General features: G+C 34.5%; 1 protein-coding gene across 5 annotated transcripts in view; it reads right to left on the bottom strand.

The window, feature by feature from the left end:
- DGKB (diacylglycerol kinase beta) overlaps window positions 1-22,049 on the bottom strand; it is a 359,718-nt gene that overhangs the window by 249,846 nt on the left and 87,823 nt on the right. For all 5 annotated transcript variants that reach the window (XM_086741529.1, XM_086741533.1, XM_086741530.1 and 2 more), the window contains 6 exons: window positions 18,447-18,600; window positions 15,513-15,548; window positions 13,791-13,931; window positions 8,740-8,789; window positions 7,287-7,361; window positions 6,642-6,761 (listed from right to left, as the gene is read on the bottom strand). In XM_086741529.1, coding sequence (XP_086597655.1) covers window positions 6,642-6,761; window positions 7,287-7,361; window positions 8,740-8,789; window positions 13,791-13,931; window positions 15,513-15,548; window positions 18,447-18,600 — 576 coding nt within the window. The remainder of the gene's footprint in view (window positions 1-6,641; window positions 6,762-7,286; window positions 7,362-8,739; window positions 8,790-13,790; window positions 13,932-15,512; window positions 15,549-18,446; window positions 18,601-22,049) is intronic.

Raw genomic sequence — 22,049 nt, forward strand, 5'->3', positions numbered from 1 at the left:
ATGTCGCTTCTTATTTGAACAGAACATATGGACTAACTTAGCTGGCATTTTCCTTATCAGAAAAACAAACAAGTCTTGATGTGGGTGTTCTGCCAATTAAAACACTTAACTGTGTTACAGACTGCAACCGATGCAAATTCATTACATAAACACAATGCACTTTTGGAAAATAGCAAATTAAATTTTTGCTCTTGTGCACTGCCAAAAATAAGCAATAAAGTGCTGCACATGATTATGCATGCACATAACTTTTTAAAACACTGCAAAGAAAAAAAAAGACATAATGTGAAACTAAGTCCTCTCAACGCAAGTCTTTAAGTATGAATAAAATCCACAATTTTGACACATCAGTGCATTTACTGACATTCACTCATTTTGCTTCCATATCCTGAGAAAGAGTTTAAAAACAAATAGTCATTAAGAAGATCTCAGAGCAGGGCAGGTACAGTAAAATCTCTTCCTCACTTCATTATACATCACTGAAAATGAAGCCTCCATATGCCATACGCAGGCTTTAGCACATAATGACAATACTAACATTTATTTTGTTAACAACGGTTCTCTCAAATCCGTGGTAGAAGGGTCAGGACTGTAAGCTGACTGCCAAAAGGATCTGAGCTTAAAAAGAAAGTCAACCCCAAAAAAAGCCAGTCTTAGAATTAGTGGAAAACTTTCTGCAGTCACAGATTTTAGCTACATATCTCTGATCTGGTTTAATATTAACTAACTTTAACTTTTTAGGTATTTGTAAATAACAGTAGCCAAAGAGATCGTAAGGTTTCAAGCACAAAACTCAAGATTCTGAGACTTAAAGAAGGCAATGAAATCACTGATAAATTTTCATCCTAGCAAGTATCCCTTTTTACAACAGCTACAGAGCATCTGAAATACCACCATGCTCAGTCTTTTCTATGAGAAGAGTCAGTAACAAGCAACTAAGGGAGAAGGATGTTAGCGAGTTTGCTAAGTCATTCTTTTGCTGCCTACTGTTATTTTGTTTTAATTTATTTTTAAAATATTTATATGACTTGAAGACATTTTTATGACTGATCTTTGGGTATTGTTCAGTCAGTAGGAAGGAGAGAAGAGTGTCCATTAAACCACACAGAACCTGCTTTTAATACAAACACAGTTAAGTTCTATATTCCTTTGCTGTCTCTCAGCAAAGAATTCAGATTTGTTTTGTTCAATTTGGCTCAGAGAGAGGAGGTTCTAAGCTGCTTCTGGTTCAACTGGCGAGGGAGTAACCTTATTCAAGAGATATGCTACTCAGGAGGGCTCCTCACTTCTAAGTTCTGAGATATTTTGTGTGTTTCTCTGTGTGTGTGCTGGAGAAAGGAAAAAAATAAAAGAAATCACTTCCTCAGCCTTTGTCCATGCACTCACCAGTGTACTACTCTGATCATCCAGGATAGTACTAATGCTTAAGTATTAATATGCACGTAAGAAAATGCCAGCCTAGAAAAGGGAGCACAGGAAGGCAAATCAATTTGTTTAAATGAGCTTCAAAATCAGCCACACTACCATGTTTCCCTGTCCCTAAACTGGCACTCATCTGTTATCTGCAAAGACTCAAACACTGCAGAAATTACATTTTAAATAACGGTAAACTTGTATACCTGCATAATATACCATTTATTTTACACCTTATACACAGAACAGGTTAGAGTTACTCCTAACTTCTCCTGGGCTTTTACCAATCGACAGGCAAAAGGAAAGGCAGGACTGGTAAGGAAAGGCATTTGCAAACTTCCTGTAAAGAAGTGGGAGCTAGCACAGCACAAAAGTAGACAGCACTGTCAAGAAAAGAGATGGGCCCTTTTTTAGCAGCGCCTGCTATGGTCTCACAAAGCATTACCATTACCCCCTCTGCTGGCAATGCCCTGGAATGATACTGGTAAAAGAGCTCCCGTTACCACTTAGGGTGGCTCAGCCTCCCAGCTGGCAAGGAGCTGGCAAAGAAAGTAAGCTACAGCTTCTTCTAGCAGGGGCTTGGTTTTGCCCTCTGTACATATGGAAACACCATACGGCTCACCGGCACTTCAGCCTTCTAGAAAACTCACCTGTCAGACTTCAGACATGACTTATAAAAATATCACTGGGGAAAACAAAAGGCCAGATCGCTCTCATCCCTCACCGAATGAAATAAACTACCAAACTGCCTAGGTATTAAACAGTCATTTCAGACTTCAGCTTGAGAGAAACTCCTCATGGTGCAACAAATCCCACACTAGACTTGCAAATGTTTGCAAGTCCCCTGTTTAGTTCCACTTTCACATGATCAGAGCTCAAAAAGTAAGGCAAAAATAATGCAATATACAATATAAGCAACAGTATTTCCCAAGTGTGGATCCACACTCGAGAATTCCATCCCACATTTAATCAAAAACCTTAAAAAAAGAGTTACCTTTCAAAGTCTTTGAGTGTAATAGCATCAAATTTACTGCTTGAGGAGCCAAAAGAAATTTGTAAGAGTATTTCTTTCTGATTTAATTGAAACAGTCACACTTAAACACAAATGTATTTGTCTCATTGAGATCTACCTTGAGTTGAAAGGTGAAATGGGTTGAAAATTACAGCTGGTGATTTAAAAGAAAGGCATAGCGGCCTAGTTTCAGATTATTAATGACTTACAAAGCATTGACTGTTCAACTTCTCTCTCACCTTAGGGCAGCTTTTCAGCAACCGTGCAGTACCAGACGCAGTGCAAACGTGACATCTAGTGGCCAATGAAGAAGGAATAAAATACTTTCCGCTCCTAAAATAGGATTTTTTTTTTTAACCTAGCACTAATGAACTTGCAGTTTATACCTACTTTTTGCACAAACATTTAGTAATGATCTGTTACAAGAGAAGTGAGACCAAAAATATCTGGCATGGAATTATCTTAGAAGAGAAATCAAGTGCTTTTATCAAAACAGGCTGGCATTGTATTGTACAAGTGAGGAATTCTTAGAGAAGAGCATAATACAATCTTCATGGCTGACAAAAACCCTTAGGAGCAAACCATCACTAAGTGGCTTCTCATGCCCAGATTACAAAGGGCATTATAAGCAATGATAGGAAAGTCAATGGGGTAATTCTCAAACTTCGCTGACAATGCTGATCTACTTAAATTAATGCAGAATGAAATAAAAAGGTCAGAAACTTTGAAGGTTTCTACTGTGAAGGAGTAGAATACATAGCCTAATGGTCACTAGTATGCAATAGGCCAGTTCCCAAAGGCATAATTATCAACCAGAAATAGTAATGCAAGAACATCCCTATCCAATCTGTTCAGATGGGAAAGAAACAAACCGTTGCCTTAAGAAGTAATACGTACCTCATACATTTATTATTAAAAATTACACCATATAAATAACATTTTCCTCTATATTTACCTGATTTTTATTTTCTTCATTAAACTCTCGCTTTTCATGAGATAATTTCTTGGAACAACTTCCACAAAAGAGGCATAACTACATCTTAGAGTAAGAATTATGGGTCTTAAAGACAAGTGTTTCAGTAGGTGCAGAACAGAACAAATTCAGCCACTGCTAAGTGGAAAAAGTGGAGTCATCCAAGTACAAATAGATTATACGCATACACAATTCCAAGGTCTTTTCTCAAAAAAACAAATTTCAAAATAGTATGTGTATCACAGTACTGCTACAGAACAAGAACCAATTCAGTTCTTACTTAAATTCCTTATCTAGTAAAAAAATTGTTTAGCACATGAATCGCCTTGAAAAGCAGCAAAATAAGAATACATTGTTTTGTATCCTGGAACATTCCCAGAGATAAAACTCTGCATTTCTAAGTTCTACCTTCACAGCACCTCTAAACTCAAGTTTTAGGAGGAAATAAATAAAATAAACTGGATATTTATGTTGATTTCTTAGAGAAATTAGACTTATTTATGCTCTTTGTCCCTTTATCTCCATGAATCTAAACTGCTCCAGCAACTTATAAATTAACTTAGTAATCTCAACTACATTTGAGTAGGCACTAGAAGTTTCATGAAAGTCTAGAAAAATGGCAGAGGGGGAAGGGGGAGAGAGAGAGAGAGCAGAAGGAAAGTCAGGCAGATTTCCTTGTTACTTCTTTTAACTTGGGAACTGCTGTCTGATAATATTTGTAAGTAACAACCCAATAATACTTTCTCTTTCAGAAGAGGAATACTGATGAAGTCGGAGGACAAAGATCACAAATCTGTCAGAGGTCAAGCTATCTCAACCCCACTGTTCATAAACACTAATTTTTATTTTTGTATAACATATTTCACTCAAATGCTTCTTTAATTTTTTTCAAGCATTCCACTGACATGAATGATGCACTAGAATGAAAAGCCTGAATGAAAGGGTAATACATTAGATGCCGTAAAACCATTAAAATCATGCTATCAGTTTACACAAAATAACGATGGACAGGCATTAGAGTTTTAACTTTATTGATTTAACTTTTCAATGTCATAAAATACATTTAGATTTGATCATTTAGAACTGTGTACAAACAGAAGCAGTAATGTTTTGCTGGTTTGATGGAAAATTTTAGAATCCGGCTTTTCTCTACATATTATGCAAATGGTTTAAGAAACCAAGAGTATTTTTAAATATTAAAAGAAAAATGGGAGCCCTTTTAGAGGAGGGCATAATTTCCTATTAAATCATTAACAGATGGCCAGCAATTCAGCTTGTACAGTTCTGTAGGTAATGGACTTCATTCACAGTAGAGTTAAATATTTTAAAGTATTAAAAGCCACTCCATTCAATTTACTCCAACTTTCAACTAATAAAACTATGCTTATTGATCAAAAAGATATTTTGCATACCATTACAAATTTTTTTTCACAACTCTGCATTTATGTCTCTTCAACAATGTCGTGGTTTTGTTAGTGAGGGGAGGCCTAAGGGCAAAGCATTGGGAATACTCTTGATGAAAGAAGCAGTCTGACCCATGCTGACAGCAGGCTACAAAATTTTGATCACTGTTTAAGTATTTTAATTATTTCCACAGTAAAGCTATGCACAGCAAGATAAATTATCTAATACCTAGTAAAAATACACAAAAGGATAAAAGGTCTGATAATATACATTTGCATAGCTTCTTTCTATCAGCTTTTGCTTTAATAAGAAAATAAACCTCTACAGAAGTACCTGCGTAAATTTATCACAGAATTTGAGGAGTTTTAAATTTAGAAAGAATGAAGTATAGACACCGAAAAATACTCCAAGAATATCTACACTACCTGTCAGATAAAAATAATCTGTACTGAAAATGACTACCAGTTACCTGCTATACTGATTGCTTTAGAGCATTTGCTGCCCTTTGTTTAGAGTATTTCTGTGGAAATAACGGATTTTAGCCTGACAGATTTGTTGTTTGATGACAAGGAAGTAATTCAACATTTTTGTTACTCAGTCACACATACAGCATTAGGGCATCAGTACTTAGTGATCCAAATGTACTGAGTGTTATCCTCAATTCAGATACTTATCTGGTAATTTCATTATAAGATTTTGCAAGAACTTTAGATCTTCTGCAAAAGGCATTGTTATGTTGCTTATTTCCCTATGGAAAGTCTCAGTCTCAGTCTGACCATTCTTTGTACAAATAAAATACCATAGAACAAGTACAGCAGTCTAGGTTTAGTTCAGGCCATAGCAGTACACAGGGAAAATAAATATTATTATTTCACCTCAACGTCTGAAAAAGACTTCAGAAAAAAGTTAAATAGAAATGTTTTCTCTCAAATAACAGAAAAGCATTTGAAACATATGCTAAGATACACATGCTCAAAATTACCTCAAATACAGGACAGCAGGTGGCACTGGCAACATTCCACTGATAAAACAGCTGTGTTGAACTGGTTATAAAACTGATCATATTACATCTGCTTTATCTTTAATGTGAAGTTGTAAATGTACAGAATATAAGCTCTTCTTTCATAACACTATCCTTGGTGTAAGTGTTCTCTTTGATATTGCTACTTAGTATAGTTTATTAAAGTAGTTATAGAGATGGAAGAACTATCTTCACCGGGATGCATCACGACAGGACAAGAGCAAAAGGGCAATCACTGCTGCAGAAGAGATTCCATCTGTGCACAAGAAAAAAGCTCTTTCCCTTCAGAACAATTATCACTGGGAAAGACTGGCCGCAGAACTGGTACAATCTACCTCACTGGACTTATTCAGGAAAAGCCCTGGATAACTCAATCTGTGGCCCTGCACTTAATAAGAGGCTGGACCAGTTGATGTCCAAAAGTTCCTTGCAACCTGGATTGTTCTGTGACTCGGTACGGTTAGGCCACACAACACAGCACCATGCTGAGAAGCCTAGACACTGCTCCAAGCTAGCTGTAACATACACACTAGCAATAAAACATTCTTAACAGATACTACTGCAGCTAGGAATTAACAACATGCAGTTAACAGGATAAATTAATCAACTTTTTACGGCTTCCAGCTCCAGAGCTGGCTCATTTGGTGTTGCTTCAAACACGCTAGTGTACCTCTGACATTGAAGACATGCTTCTGTTCTTTGCATGTCACTCAGCAATCATAAAGAAAAGTAATTCTTTATACAGGCCACAGAGAAACTAACCTGAGGGCTGCAGATGACATGCAACAGAAACTTGACACTCTTATGTTAATACTTACATTCTCTAACCCAAGGAGGACCAAGAGTGGGATCGTGGTCATTCCTCCTTGGATCCACTCTTCTAGAGAAACAGTGCCATCATGATCATAGTCAATTTCTTCCATCATTTCATGAAGAATCTACATGGTTTAATGAAAAATCTCATGAATTCCATATTCTAATACAACAACTTATTGTTAGAACATGTGCAGATCTCCAATTCCCTCATCCGCATGCAAAAAAAAAGTAAGGAAAATATATTGTATGGCATCTGTACTAACATGAGTACTGATAGTTCAGAAAATCAACTGTCGTATTCCTATTTACATTTTGTTATAAACAAAGTTCCAGAACTAATTTGTGTCCTCTTGTGTACTTACTTTGTACAATACAAATAAAAGGTAGTTACTTTTAAGGAATTTTCAGAGACAAACCAGTTGTGTTACAAATGTTAATTACTACATGCATTGAAGAATGTTTCACAGCTCAGATTTCATCAGAAAAAGGCTCATAAAAGTGCTAATTGACAGTGTCATAGTGGAGCACAGACTACTATTATTTCTATCTTACTAATATATAGAATCACATATTGACATGAAGTATCACAAAATGATTAAACACCACCCCTAGCAACATTCAAAACTTGGGATAAAATGGACACTTACTGGACTTAGTTCAGTAACATCCCATTCAAGGTATTCTGCAACATGCATCATTTGAGCAATGATATTTTCCAGCTCCTATAGATGAAAAAAAAAAAAAAAGATAATATTTAAAGTGATATTATAAAGATAAATTCTACCACAAGTAAGTTATAATTCAAACATATTGCATTCATTAACACTGTTTCATCAACGTTCCTAATAGAATGTTCTTTACACTGGGAGCTTTCCACTCTTAGGCGAATCAGCTTCACTAGCAAAACATCGAGCATGGACTGTAAAGCATGCAGGGAGGTGAAATACAGCCCACAGCCAAAGGACAGCCTCTGGGTTGAAAGTAGCAATAGATTCCTTCCTAGTTGATAATTTGAGCATTGGTTTCATGATCTGAGTCCACCCTATGGTACAAAGAGGTAAGGTCCTCCAAATTCCAGCACTCTATCAAGCTATTCTTTTGACAGTGATTATATAAGTCACAATTTTCTAATGGAAATGAGGCATAAAGTGGATGGTACAAACTAATGCAGAGATATTTTCTTACCATTACAGTGTTGTCATTTCCCTTTAGCACTAGTGATCGTGTACAACAAATGCTTTTCCATATTCATATATACAATTTGGTTTACAAACATGCTTGAATACTTATCTGGAATCATTCTGAATTCTTATGTGTATTTATTGCACACTAGTTATCTAATTAATATTTTGTATTGCCTAAAACTATGATACAGTATTTACTTTATACTTCTATGTAACCTAGCTTCTCTATTCCCCTGTCACTTATGGAAATCACCTCTTCTTTACCAATCCACTCTACACTGTTTTACTTCAGGGAGATACAAAAGAAGGGGGAAAAAAAAGAAAAAAGAAAGCTGAGAATAAAATACTTCTTTTTGTTAGCTAACACAAAAAAAAACCCAAACATTTTTAAAATGATTGCTAGATCTCTGGTTTTCCTTCAAACATTTGGTTGAGCTACTCCTTGAAACTTTGTATTTAATATTGTTCCGTCATTCTTAATAACAACATGGAAGTTCTGATTCTTTCCACATACATCCACTGTGTGACTCTCATACTTTCCCCTTTTAATGAAATCTTTACAAATGGTGCTTTCATAGACATCTCCCAGTAGCATACTAGAATTTTAGAAATCATGTTAATGTGTTCCCTACAGTAATATGATTAAAAATCAGAAGACTCCAGAATAGGACTCCACTATAGCAGTGTTGGCATTTGAAAATTTATACAGTTGTAGAAGTGGCAGCTTAACGGAAAAGAAAACTCAAGAGTTACTTTCAAAATGGGTGACATTTTTCAACTATAGTTTATACTGCTCCTATTACTGCAGGATAAATATAAACTTTATTTGGATTAATGTAGTTCTGTATAGGTATGCTGTTATGACATATTTTTATAATGCATGAAAATCCAGAAATAACATAAATACATAAATTACCGAACTATCCAGGTATCCATTCCCATCTGTATCATATAAGCGAAACATAACTAAAAAGGAAACAAAAAGGAAACTTAGTTAGAAAACATAGTAGCATTATTTCATTTAAAAAAAAAACACGGACTAAAACACAAAACAATCAAACCTGAGTTTCAAAGAAAAGACAAACATTATCACTTTCCTTTAATGATCACATTAACTGTAGATCCACCAAACACATTGTATTATGTGAGAGGTTCACTCCATGACTACCCTGCCGAAGTGCCTCCAACAGGGTGCAATTGCAGGTTTCCACATAAGCACTCCGACAGCTAATTGTGTCTGTGAACCTAATTCTAGTGCCTCCTAGAGATGATCTGTATGCATGGTGAGGTTCTTCTCTGTCATCTCAACATAGTATAACATAGTGGTGGCCTTCTATGATGGGGTTACAGCATCAGTCAAATCCAGAGTCCTCAGCTGCATCTACCACTATTCAATAGTGATATTGCTTTAGAAATGCTTTCTGATCAACTAAACGAAACAGAGGGTTATTATTTGAAGTATCTAATCAGCCAAATCCAACAATATACACTCTTCACAGACTGCAAGCATGACTTGCTTCATGTATTCCCAACATGTTGTGAAGTTACCCAGACAAGAATAGCTGCCTTTTGATAATATTCAGAAAGAATATATACTTTCAAGTTTGTATCATTACTTGATTCCAGTGGGTATATCCATCATTACCAAGATATTTCAAAGCAGTTTGCTCAGCTGATCATACACTGCATCAGACTGCTGAGCAGAAAGAAGCCTGAAGCTTTAGTAGGAATACTGTTAGAAGGCTAAAGATGAAAACCAGAAGCCTACGAACAGCTCACTCTGTCTCTGCTTTCTGGGACAGTTTGTCAGAGCTCTGAAATCTGAACATCACCCTTCAAAACCGCTCATTTCCACCCCCACATCTGTTTTCTAAGGAGTAAGAAGAGAGTCCATGTACAGGTGGCTTCAGCACACTGTAATGTCTTGACTGACAGCAAACACCAAGGAATCCACTTTATAAACTGCCTTACTAGCTGCCTTTGGAAAGATAACATATGACCTGTTCAACAGTCAACAATCCCACCATAACAGATCCACAGCAAATGCTGTTACAGTCCAATAAATTCCACCAGCAAAGCTTATCACAGTTTTCAGGAAAGAATACGAGAAGCGAGAAGAAATTCGTAGCAATTAGAAAGTAAAGTTCAGAAATAATTTTTAACTTACAGCATAACGTATTTAACTGTTATATGGATTGGTTTCCTTCCCTTACATCTCCCATCTTACTCCCAAGTTGATCACAAACTGTAGGGAAAAAAAGCTAAGTGCTGTACCTCTCTACCACTTCAGCAATTTTTTGCCACTATATTACGCTACTCTTAAGAGCTGTAATATAAGATTGGAGATACTTACTGTATTACACTGTTTCAAGCTACAAAGGTCCATTATTCATAGAATCACAGAATCATTAGGGTTGGAAGGGACCTTCAGAGCTCATTAGTTATAGGCTAAGAAAATCTATACAAATACCTTTCTTTGCCTGAGAATTACATAGCAGACTTGTTTAAGTGTAAATCAATATTTAACACTAACAGTTCTCAGAGACTGGTACTGTCCCTGCTAGCATGCCTTCTACCAAAGCTGCTCAGAGCATGACAGCTAATATTATCTGGCAAAGGTACCATTAAGCATTCACATTTTCCATAGGGATGAACCATTAAATCACTCAGTGATAAACTTCAAATAATTTGGTTTTCCTTCCTCCTCCTCCTCTGTGATTGTAATGTATGGGTTGAAAGAATGTAATACATTTATCATGAAAGCAAGTTTTAGTATCTCCTTGATCTTTACCCAATACAGAGAAGTAGTGCTTACAACTTTTTTATTCTTTTAACGTGAATCAGTAGTCCTAATCAGTCATTTAAAAATAGACGCTAGTATAATTACAACTGTTTCACCTTTGTAGTAAACAAAGTCTCTCCAACTACATATGTATTGGTGGGTAGTGAAAAGGCTCAATCTGTGCTCTTGGCTAGACTCTGAAAAACTGCACTACTGGTGTGGCATGCAATTCTTTTCCATTCATACCCTGCTAAATATTAATGGTTTTGCTGATTTACACACTCTAGGAGAAAAAACAACAAAAAAATGATAAAAACAACTCAACAAAACTTCTGACACAAACTACAGAGCCCAAATTAATATTTTATATTTCTTTTCTCATCCCCTTATCTGCTTGCACTGACTGGCCACTGGATTTCTATTACTAGACTGCATACCTTTTGTAAATAATTAAAAATCTATTAAAATACAATTACCAAGATGATATTAGTTGCTGCATTTCTATACTTTCACCTGCAACCTCTGTACTGCTAATCTTGCATATGACAAAAGGTGGCACCCCAGAAAATTATGGCCTTTTGAGAAGAAATTGCGGAATTCATTCTTAAAAACACATACACAAACGAGTGCTGAACACACTTTCCATTTTCACCAGCACATGTACTTTGAAAATTGTAAGGCTTGTCACTCTCCACAGAAGCCTGAGTGTCCAAGAACTGCACATCGGAAAAAGACTATAATTAATCATATTACTGCAAAAATACAAAAGAATAGTGTGGCATTCTTGAAACTTACATCAGTATGGAAAGAACAGACAAAGAATAACCTAGAGAGAATCTTGATAAGAGAAACCCCCACAGCTCACAATTCTTGGAGTTTCTGTTCATAATAGTGGAGAGAAGTTTCAGCACTTGAAAGCATATTATGTTTGTAAAGCTATGGTACCTGTGGAGATGTATGCTTCCTCCACACCATTTCTGTCTAATGTCCTTCACACTGCCTCCTGGCATTTCTCTGAACAGTTTCACAAGACATACATGTCTAGTGTCAATAGATATACTGATAAAAAATACATATACATTGAGCATTGAGGAATGGGTTGTACTGATAAAGCCTCATGTAATTGTGAGCTAAAACAACTTCTGCTGTTGGGATCATTAAAGAAACGAAAGTTGAACTACAGAACACCACTGTTCAGTTCTTAGGAAGTACCCTGCATATTTACAAGGGATCTTTCTTACATGTTCAAGACTTGTAGAATGGACAGCAGCACGCAAAGTCTGGTACATGTGAAAACAACATGCAGAGCAGAAGATGGTTTCTATGGATCAAGCCTACAGGTTGAGCCACCAAGAATTAAGGTATTTAACAATACAGACGCACCTTAAGCTATTTGCAATATGACCTTAAAAAGAGAACTTAAATTCTTCCACTGTATCTCTGCTAGGAAAATTTGGGATATTCTTTGTATTAAGGCCATATATAGTTTATGAACAACAGATATGCTGAGCATGTTACACAGGTGAGATTCACAGTGCTTAAAACCTCTAGAAATACACTGTTAATAGGTTAATATTTGTATTCCTAAATTCCATTGGAATATTTGTAATACCAAATATTCCTAAAATTCCACTGGAATATTTGTAAATCTATGACAATCCATAGATCATACAGATCCAAAACGCTATTTCCTCGCAGTATACTTTATCTTGAAAAATCCTCCAGTTCATATCAGATTTTATTTGAAAGCACTGCTTCCATGTTCTGCTTGCCATGAACAAAGTTTCCAAACACTCAGCTATGATTCAGAGTGTTTCCATTTTTTGTCAACAGAAAAAAAAAAAAATTACAATTTGCAATTAGTATTAATATTAATATTGGCAACTCCTGAATAAGCCATCCTTTCTTTTTGCATTCCACTGCTACTAATTTATTATTTACCTTACAGTCACAGGACCTACTGCTATAAAACTACTTCAGATAAAGGGTTAAAGTATACCATTAATTTATAAGGACAATTCAACTAAAATCAATAGGAAATCTGCATACTAATGGTACAGTATAAGCTAAAATTTAGACACTAAAAAGTGACAATACGCTGTATATTTCAACTCTGTATGACAAAATAGAAAAAAAATCTATATAATAAATCTATACAATAACCATGTCCTTAATAATTTGTAGTAAATACAAATGATCTTGAACATCCAAGTACCACACATTTATTAGATCAGGCACTCTCGCTCTTAAATCATATAGATCATTCATACCCTTTTACCTATCAAGTTCCTGATGCAGGAAGTTCATGGAACATCCCCTACACTAAATTCATCATCTGTTCCTCTGTCTCTACCCCTTTTCGTTGTACCAGTTCCTGACACCAGAGGAGGCAAGTGATCTCCATTTCATGCTATGGTTTGTGCATAGAGCTCTTCAGAGCTCTGGTAAGGCTTACATAACTTGCTACCATGAAACAGTTATTATATTGTAAGTTGAAATGAAACCCAAGATCTTAGTTTTCCTATGCTTGTGTTCTGAATGCACATTCATGCATACATCCTCACATTCTAATCATATGATACCAAAAGATTATATTTTTTTTTTACCATATGACTCTTTTTTTCTCTGATTCGCAGATCAAACTCTCAGTTATTTTTTGAACAGGTAGAGGTATTGAGCTTTAATGAATCAGGACTCTAATTAAAAAACTCAAGTAATTTCTAACTTCCAGTGTCAAACATTCATTACCAACAGTGGTGCAGACTTGGATCATTCTTGGCTTTTCTGTATTCACTAATATTATAGAGCCCACGGCCCATACTAACAACTATTCTTGGTTTGAATTACCTTGTTTTCTACAGATTATTCACCACTTCTATATATCTTTAAGCATCCTCAGTATATTCCGTTTGTTTTCCTCAGATCTGATACTAATCAAAAGATGACGGTATAGAAAGGATTATTTTAACTGCAGACTGCATGATCCTTACTCCCCATCTTAGTGTGTGCCAGATAGAAAGAATTTAAAATTTTATCAAATTAATACTATTATCAAGAATAAAAGACAACTTCCGCAATAATGGTAACCTAGAACCATATTTCTTAAGGTCATAAAATTTATAAACAGAATTTTTGATAACTTATTGAAATAAATATTAAAATTAACTTAAAAAAAAAGAGCATACATTCTAGCTTGTCTTCAGGTCTTCCTCTTTCCAGCAGTGACAAATAGCAAACAATATCTTTCAGCTGGATCATGTCTGGTAAATGTAAGTTGGCGGGAGTAGGAGGTCGGGATGTAGAGGTACCTTTGCTAAGTCTCAGACCTGGAAATAACACATAGTCTTTGTTATACTTAACATATGATACAAGCAGAAAATTAAAACATAACTCTTGCATACAAGTATCTTCATTTTATGTGGATCTCAGATGATGTCTCAATTTAAATATAAATGTAAAGTTTTAAACAATTTGTGTTCATAGTTTATCCAGCAAAGGCAGAATTAAAATGATAATGAGGATTTCAAGTATTATATGGATAAAGCAAACTTTTGAAAAAAAAAATCAATTATGGGAATGGTATAGCCCTTTTTTTTTCATTTGTCTTGATCTGATGTCATTTGACCACAAAAAGATTCAGTGAGTATTTTTATTCTACTACATTATATGTTAATCTACATATTAAAACAATCCCTGCTCAATGCTGCACTCACTTCCTTGTGCTTGTAGAAGCTTCATCTAACTTACAGATTGGCAATAGCTACACTATTTAAGATGTTTTAGTGTCAAAGAAAACTCTGATAATACCCAAGTGTGTAGTCTCCCCAAAACCACAGCCAGATGTGTGTCAGAGCAACACATATTTAAGACATGGAAGCCTTGACCACAGAATACTATGGAAATAAACATAGAATTTAAACAATAGTCATAATAATTGCTCAAATATCTTGATCAAGAGCAGTTCCAGTGTAGCACTTGGAATGTAAGTTTCAATATTATCATGCTTTCTGTTTCAAGAGAACATTAATAGGACTGGTCCTGATGATATTACTGGAATTTGCAGGACCAATAAACAGAGGAAAAAACGGGGAAGGACAGCAACTAATAATAAAACTAATAATAAAACTTTCTTTACATGTTTGTTACATTTCTTACTGACATTAGTGATGTTAAAGATCAAACTTCACAACAGGATCTACTGTTCTTAAATATTTTCTATAACTAATACAGTACAGATTCATCACTGCACACATAACCTGCATACATAATTTCTCTCATTCATTTGTCTTGGACAAGTTAATCACTGTAGCAAATGGAAACAGAATTCTGATGGTGTTTTTTCCTCCTATTTTTATCTTGAAAAACTTCATTACAATACGAAGACTTTCGCAAAGGTCTATTGAGGTACATAAGTGGGAAAAAAAATATTTCAGTAAATAAGAGCAAATTGGCATGCAGAAAACAGATCTTGAAATTAAGTTCATGTTCACAGTTTCAGGCAGATAACAAATGCTGAAAGTAAATATTAAAATGAACAAAAAGATTTAACAGAGCAATATTCTACTAAGTAAGTTTGGGTGTCTGTGAAGTCCTCTTAAAATTAAGACTTTAGAAAATGTCAACCATTTAAGGTGCTAGCTTTAATATCACAATTTACACAAATAGTTCACATTCCAGTCTTATGTGAATCTTATGTACAGAATAAAAAGTATTATAAAACTTGGGTTAACTCATCTCAAAAGTGTATAATCCTGAAAGCCAAATGAAAAGGCATAAAAATTTTAAGGTATCTTTTAGCTTACCATCAGCTGCAAGGTACAGGTTAAAGTATTACTTCTTAATCAGAGGTGGGAGAGGGGTGGCTACAATGTCCTGACTTACAGATGACTTACAGTGCTGCTGCTTACCTGGCATCTGTTTCCATCTCTCTTCAGACACCTTAACTGAAAATAGAATTTATAAACAGATATGAGTGGACCAAAAGACACCAAGTAAAATGCGGACATATATTAGGGAGATTTATGAACCCTGCTACTTTCCTTGTGATCTTCTCTAGTTCTCATGTACCTTCCCAGTTTCCAGAAGAACGTCAAATGTTTCTGACAAGTTTATTTCCAAGTATGGTCAGTTTTTTTCACTATTGGTAACACTTAAAAATTACTAGAGATCCTAAAATGAATGTTTCTGTAATTTTCATTTGCACATCAAAATGTACCAATACACACTTTATAATTTGTAGTATTTAAAAGTAAAAAGATGTAACATCTAGTTTAAATCTCATGCAATTGAATTACAATATAAACAGTATATTAAGAAGCACAACTAATTTGTATAACGTGAACTGAATTGTGTCTCTGAACATAGAATCATAGACTCATGCTTTGGATATAAAAATTTATCAAACAGTCCTTCTGCTATTACAATAAATATACAAGGAATACTACTAATCTGGCCTCATGTTACATTTCTAAAGTCCTTATTAATGGGAAAATACTAAAATTAACTACAAACAGGGAACGGTGAACACAAAAAAAAAATTAGAAGGTAGCATTAGAGCAAGAAACAGCATACAGTTTAAACAACAACAATATTAATAACAACAACAACAATAACAATTACTATACCACAAATAAGAATAAAATCAGAGAATCATAGTGGAAGCGAAGAAAGCTGAATATGGCCTATAATGGGCAGAATTTAGCTGTAAATCTGACAATGACCTAAAAACATTTGTTCTCATTTCTATACATGAAGTGTCAAAACCGTAGAAACAAAACAGCAGAATGATAAAAGGTGATTTTTTGAAATAATAGTACTTGGACAACATATGTAAAAACACAGCTTAACAAATAAATACGCACCACTAAACAGCAGCTGCTACTGAAGTTATGAGGCAAAAAGCGTCAAGTGTAAAAGATTACAAATTTTGGTGGCTGGTACAGTGCATGTTTATTGCTGATGCTACTCATTGATCAAAACATGATGAAAACTTCAATGAAAAATTAAAAGTAATGAAAGTTGAAATGAAACTGTGCTGCTGAGACTTTACAGGCAACAGAATCTATATTCACAGTAAGAAAAAAAAAAAAAAAAAAAGCAATGCTGAAAATTTATGACATCCAAAATATACCTTGCAGCATACAATACATTTAGAATGCCCTTAGAGATTCTGTTGCAAAGCATCTTTAAGGGCAAAAGACTGAATCACTGATTTAAAAAGACTTGCCCAAATCCTTGAATAACTCATTATCAAACCTGTAATTAGCAACAGAAAGTTTTGAATACACCATAGTCTATTAAGCCTACTGCTCTGTACATGAAACCAGTCTAGACAGCCAACAACAAAAGCCCAAACATTTATAAATGTACTGTCTGCACAACAGATATCTGTGTAAGAAGATGTGTCTATGTCAGTTCTGATTAGAAAGGATAAAAAGAGACCTGAAGAATTCAATTCAAATAAAAAAAAAAATTATGCCCTTGATGTGGTAAGCAAGCTTTGCTAGTAGAAAAAAAAAAAAAATCAGTTAAGTTTAATTACAGTTAATGACCATTATATATATACATTATAATATAAGACAATAATGTAATATGGTTTTGTTGGTTAGTTGGTTGGTTTAGCATTTTTTTTTTTGCCAGGAAATATAAAGCTAAGAAGTGGAAATAACAGGTACCATAAACTTAAATAAAGAAACTTAAATAAAGAAAAATAACCTATCAACTATTTATCATAGTTGAAAACAGCATGCACTAAAAAGAAAAAACAGGTCAGAGTCAATGGGTGGTATCTGAAAGCCTATAATTAGTATTGTAGACTGAGGCATCTATGGAAATCTAGTGCTTGATAACCTCAAGAAAAGCTAATGTTTCAACTAGTAGCACTTGTATCAAATTCACAACTTCTGGATGAGTTGCAATTTGAAGATATCTAAACTTCATGTAAAAAATTCAAGCAATTAGGTATCCATCAAACCATTTGGTAACTTGCTGTAAGTGCTTGATTACCCCAGCTGTTCAAAACATGCAATTTATTTAATTAAATTAGTCTAGCTTCTGCTTTTAGCTACTCATTTTTGAACTGCTAAAGTGCTAAACCAAATATTTCAAGTTAGGAAGGTAATATTAATAAATAAATAAATATCTAAAATAACATCTAAAATAATATATATAATAATAAATTCCTTCAGCAAAATTTCTTTAAAAGTTTTATAAAATTTTGTAAGTTGATAGCTTGTAACACTATCTTGCATGGAAGTATTTTAACATGTTATGTCCTCTGAAGTCAAAAAATCATTTTTAATAAAAATGTTTAGTTTAGCATGAAAATTTCAAACTGCATTAAAGAAGATTCTTACTTTGGGAAAAGAAATACTGCTAACACTTACAGGACACTTAAAATATCAGTACCTCATAAGTATGTAGGATTACTAAAAGCAGTAACACTCCTAGACAATTCAGAGAAGCAGCAGTAATTGGGCACAGAAACTGTAGAGCACCAGTAGGATCCTCCTGCATGATACTGTGAAGGTTTATAAGTGTTTATACAGTAGGCAGCAAGATCATGTAACTATAGTAATCTGATTAGCATTAACATGACAAAGACTGTCCACTTGGTGTCTCAGCTGCATCATTATTGTGAATTAAAAAGATGAAACCATTTAATTTCCATTTCTTTTCACAATATTTCTTTTTCATTACTGAGTTAGTTTCTTCAATTTCACAAATATAATGATAAAAAAAAAAAATACAATTTAGAATTCCATACATTTATAGCTATTAGATGTAAAATAGCAAGGAGTGGGAAACTTCAGTTCTTCTATTACTGTGATTTTATTACTTACCTCCAGAAAGGTGCTGGGGTTTGTTTTTTATTAACGGGCTGCAGTGAGAGATTTTGTTGCTAAATGATGTAAAAAGATGCTCAATGAAATCATCTGGTAGGTCAGCCTCCAGAAAAGTCTTCATGAACAGCTTGAATCCCTCTAAATCTATTGTCTAGAGTGGGGATAAGAAAAAAAAAAAAAAAGAAAAAAAAAAGGAAAAAAGTATTTGTAATAGTTCATTTCGCAATAACTTTCCTACTTATCTATCAAACAATATTCTGTTAATAAAAACTTTAGATTGTCTTTGAAAATATTGATTTCTGAAGATACAGCCTGGCACTCCTATTCTTGAAAGTGATTATCGTATTAAGTATTACTTTGAAAACTCACAGTATTGCTACAATAGCCCAGAGCACAATGAAAGATAGCTCAGAATAAATTCAAAGCACTTGTATCAGGACCTTGAAACTAAGTTCCATGCTCTTGAGTTTCTTGATTAGAATACGGCTTAACAGCACATGTAAATCTGCAACCAAAAGCACCTTCAGAGCTCACAGGGATGTACCTAGCAAGACTCAGCTTTTAAATGTATATTACTGTCCTTACGAGGGACTTACAACAGACTACAAAATTTGACTGATCTTGTGCAAGTCATTATTATTAGGAATGCAAACTTGTCAAAAGGGTATCTATGCTCAGCTTCTAATCCAGAACACCTCAACTGAGAAAGAAATTCAGTGAAACCAGTTACCTATTGAACACAAAAAAATACCAGAGACTGAAAAAATACCAGAGACGGAAAAAAAAAATTGCCTCCACAAGGCTCAAGCTGGGCATAAAACAGAAACAATCAACTTGGACATGTACTCCCTATCTTTGTTTCATCACAGAGTTTCAGCCACTGTCTTCTACTTTGGCAAATCATACACTGGTTTACTCATGCTACATACTTTATGTTTTTCCTCCATAATAAAGTCACTGACATTTAATTCACTGTTTATAAACTATGAAACCACAGTGGCAGAAGGATTTGTATCAGAATCCAAGTAAATAGGTAATTAGTCTACATCATATAAATGTATTTTTTTTTCATCTGCAAGCATAATAAATACATTAATCACTAAATCAACTGACTTCAACAATGTGATATTGCTTTGTTAGATCGTTCATTAATGAAACATGTCTTAGCTATTTCACTAAATTACATATAAAGAGGAAAAAACAAATGAAAAAGGAAAACAGAAAAACAAATTACAATCCCATTTAAGTTAAGGTCTATGGATGGACATGTAAAATATGTCTGTGTTACATAAAGCTTTTTTTTTTATTTCCCTTGTCTGTGGATTTTATATATATACTGGCAAAAATATTCCTTGAGTTTACAGCTATCTTAGATTTTTAAAATGCTGCCTGAGTGACATTGGTCCACCAAGCTGTCAGCAATAACTAAATCCCTAATGCTGCATTTTTTTTTCCATTTATAGGCTCAGAATTATACCCAGGTAGAGATTTGGATTAATAAATATGGTTAAAATTATGTGTTTCTTTCTTCCTGAAGACTCTAACTTTTCAATATTTTCTAAAGATGGTCAGATTATAATGCACCCCAGTGTCCTCCAAAGCAGGCGTTCCAAATTGCCTTATATTTCCTGGCCAGGAAAGACAACAGTTATCAAAGTAACACATGACTTGGCTGCTATGTCCATTTATTATATTTGACACCCTGCCTGCCACTGATTATGGTGCTCAGCAAAGGAAAAAAAAGAAAGTGAGTGGTCATTCTATAAGGTTGTTCTACAGTCAGATTTCTTCAGCTGGAAGTGCTTTATCCTCTGCTCTAACATGCTCCGTGACCTATATTCCCGCAGGGAAGCAGCGACATTCACACAACCAGAGTTTAGATGCTGCGCGTCCAAAAGCTTTCAAATGACGCTGAAAGTTAGTTAGGGGCTGATAAGTGACTTGAATATGCATCAGAAATGTTTATAACAGCCCACAATGCAGATACAAAACCACATGCTGCATCAAAAGAATACGCAACAACAGCCCTGCCTAAAGGGGATCTATGCATAGAGAGCTCTGTGATTAGGTTCTTGCCTATATGAAAAATCCCACAGAAGTTGTGATTCTAATGCTCCATAGCCGAAAAACATTTTCAAGAGGATCTAACCTACTTGGTGTAGATTATCCTATTAGAACTGAGCTCTAAAATAATGTAGTCATTTCTGGAAATTTGTTTATGTAAATGTATATACAGTAAATAATAGAACCGAGCTACACTACATCAGATCTAGGAGTAGTTTAGATTGCCGACCTAGCTTTCCAATGAAAAAGGGGTGAGTTTTCAAAAAAAGGCCCACTTTAAATTACTTTCAGTGTTTCCTCTATCATCTCTTGCTCTCATTGCAATATACAAAAGCTATCATATAACTAGAAAAATTGAATAACTTCTTAAAAGAAACCCTGTGAGGACCACTTATAAGTGTTACAGTATCATCACCAAGCAGAGATTTCAGTATAGAGTATGGTTGATTTAGAACAGAACACTTAAAGATGCAAAACACTTGTTCAGCTTGATTTAAAATAACTTTCACAGAAGAGAGAACATGACACAATATTATGAGCATTTATCTATTCTGCAATTATCAAGTATTTTTTCTTTTTTTTTCCTCATGGAACTTTACCCCTATAAAACATAACAGTGCTTCAATAAGTAACTACCCTTCCTCTAACTACTAGCATTTCCCCCATCAACCTCAGCTACTTTTCAAAGGAACCACAAAACATTTTGGTAACCAGAAAGTTAAAAAAGGAAAGCAGAGGACATTGATTTTCCACACTAACATAGACCATGCTCACTCTGCTATGTAAACTACAATATCTTCCTTTTAAATCTCACTGTCATATCAGAATTTCTCAGTTGAAAAGTTCAATAAATTTTGTTATGGCTTGAAAATAATTTATTTCTGTTAATGAATTCACAAGCATTAATTAAACAGTTCAGATCAATAATATCAGAATAATATATAAACCATAACGGTGGATGCTGTTTTCTTAAGCATGCAGGCTAATTGCTCAATTTTCAACAGCTGCTTGGCTCCCAGCAGCTCTAGTTGAATTCAAATGAACCCAAGAAAGAAGAATTTAGCATTTCAGAAGGCTTTTTCCATGACGTTTCCCAAGTGAGGGGATGAGAGCGTGAGGGGATGTACCAAACAGACTACAATTAACCTGGCACATGAATTAATTAATTCCATTTCACAAGAGACAATCAGGGCATAAGGAGATTATGATCACTACTTCAGAGAACTCAAGAAAATTTTCAACATAACATGGGGATATATAAGGACATAGTTGAAGCAGTCAACAGTTATTCAGAGGAATATTAAAGAACTTTCAAATCTCTTGGCCTAAATTTTCTGCGGAGAGAGAGGGGAAGAATAAAAATCTGTGCTGTTTTAGCTTTGATTCAAAAGCCTTGCCTGTAGGTCACAGAAAGGTAGGTGGTTTTTATATTTATCATATATAACTGGATTCCTCCTTTTGTATGTTAAATAACTGATTCACCAAGTTTACTCGAGCTCCTTTTCTTATGTCTTACAAAAAGAAAAAAAAACAAAA

Source organism: Chlamydotis macqueenii, chromosome 2, assembly GCF_036417535.1.
Source record: "Chlamydotis macqueenii isolate bChlMac1 chromosome 2, bChlMac1.mat, whole genome shotgun sequence".
NCBI classification, from domain to species: Eukaryota; Metazoa; Chordata; class Aves; order Otidiformes; family Otididae; genus Chlamydotis; species Chlamydotis macqueenii.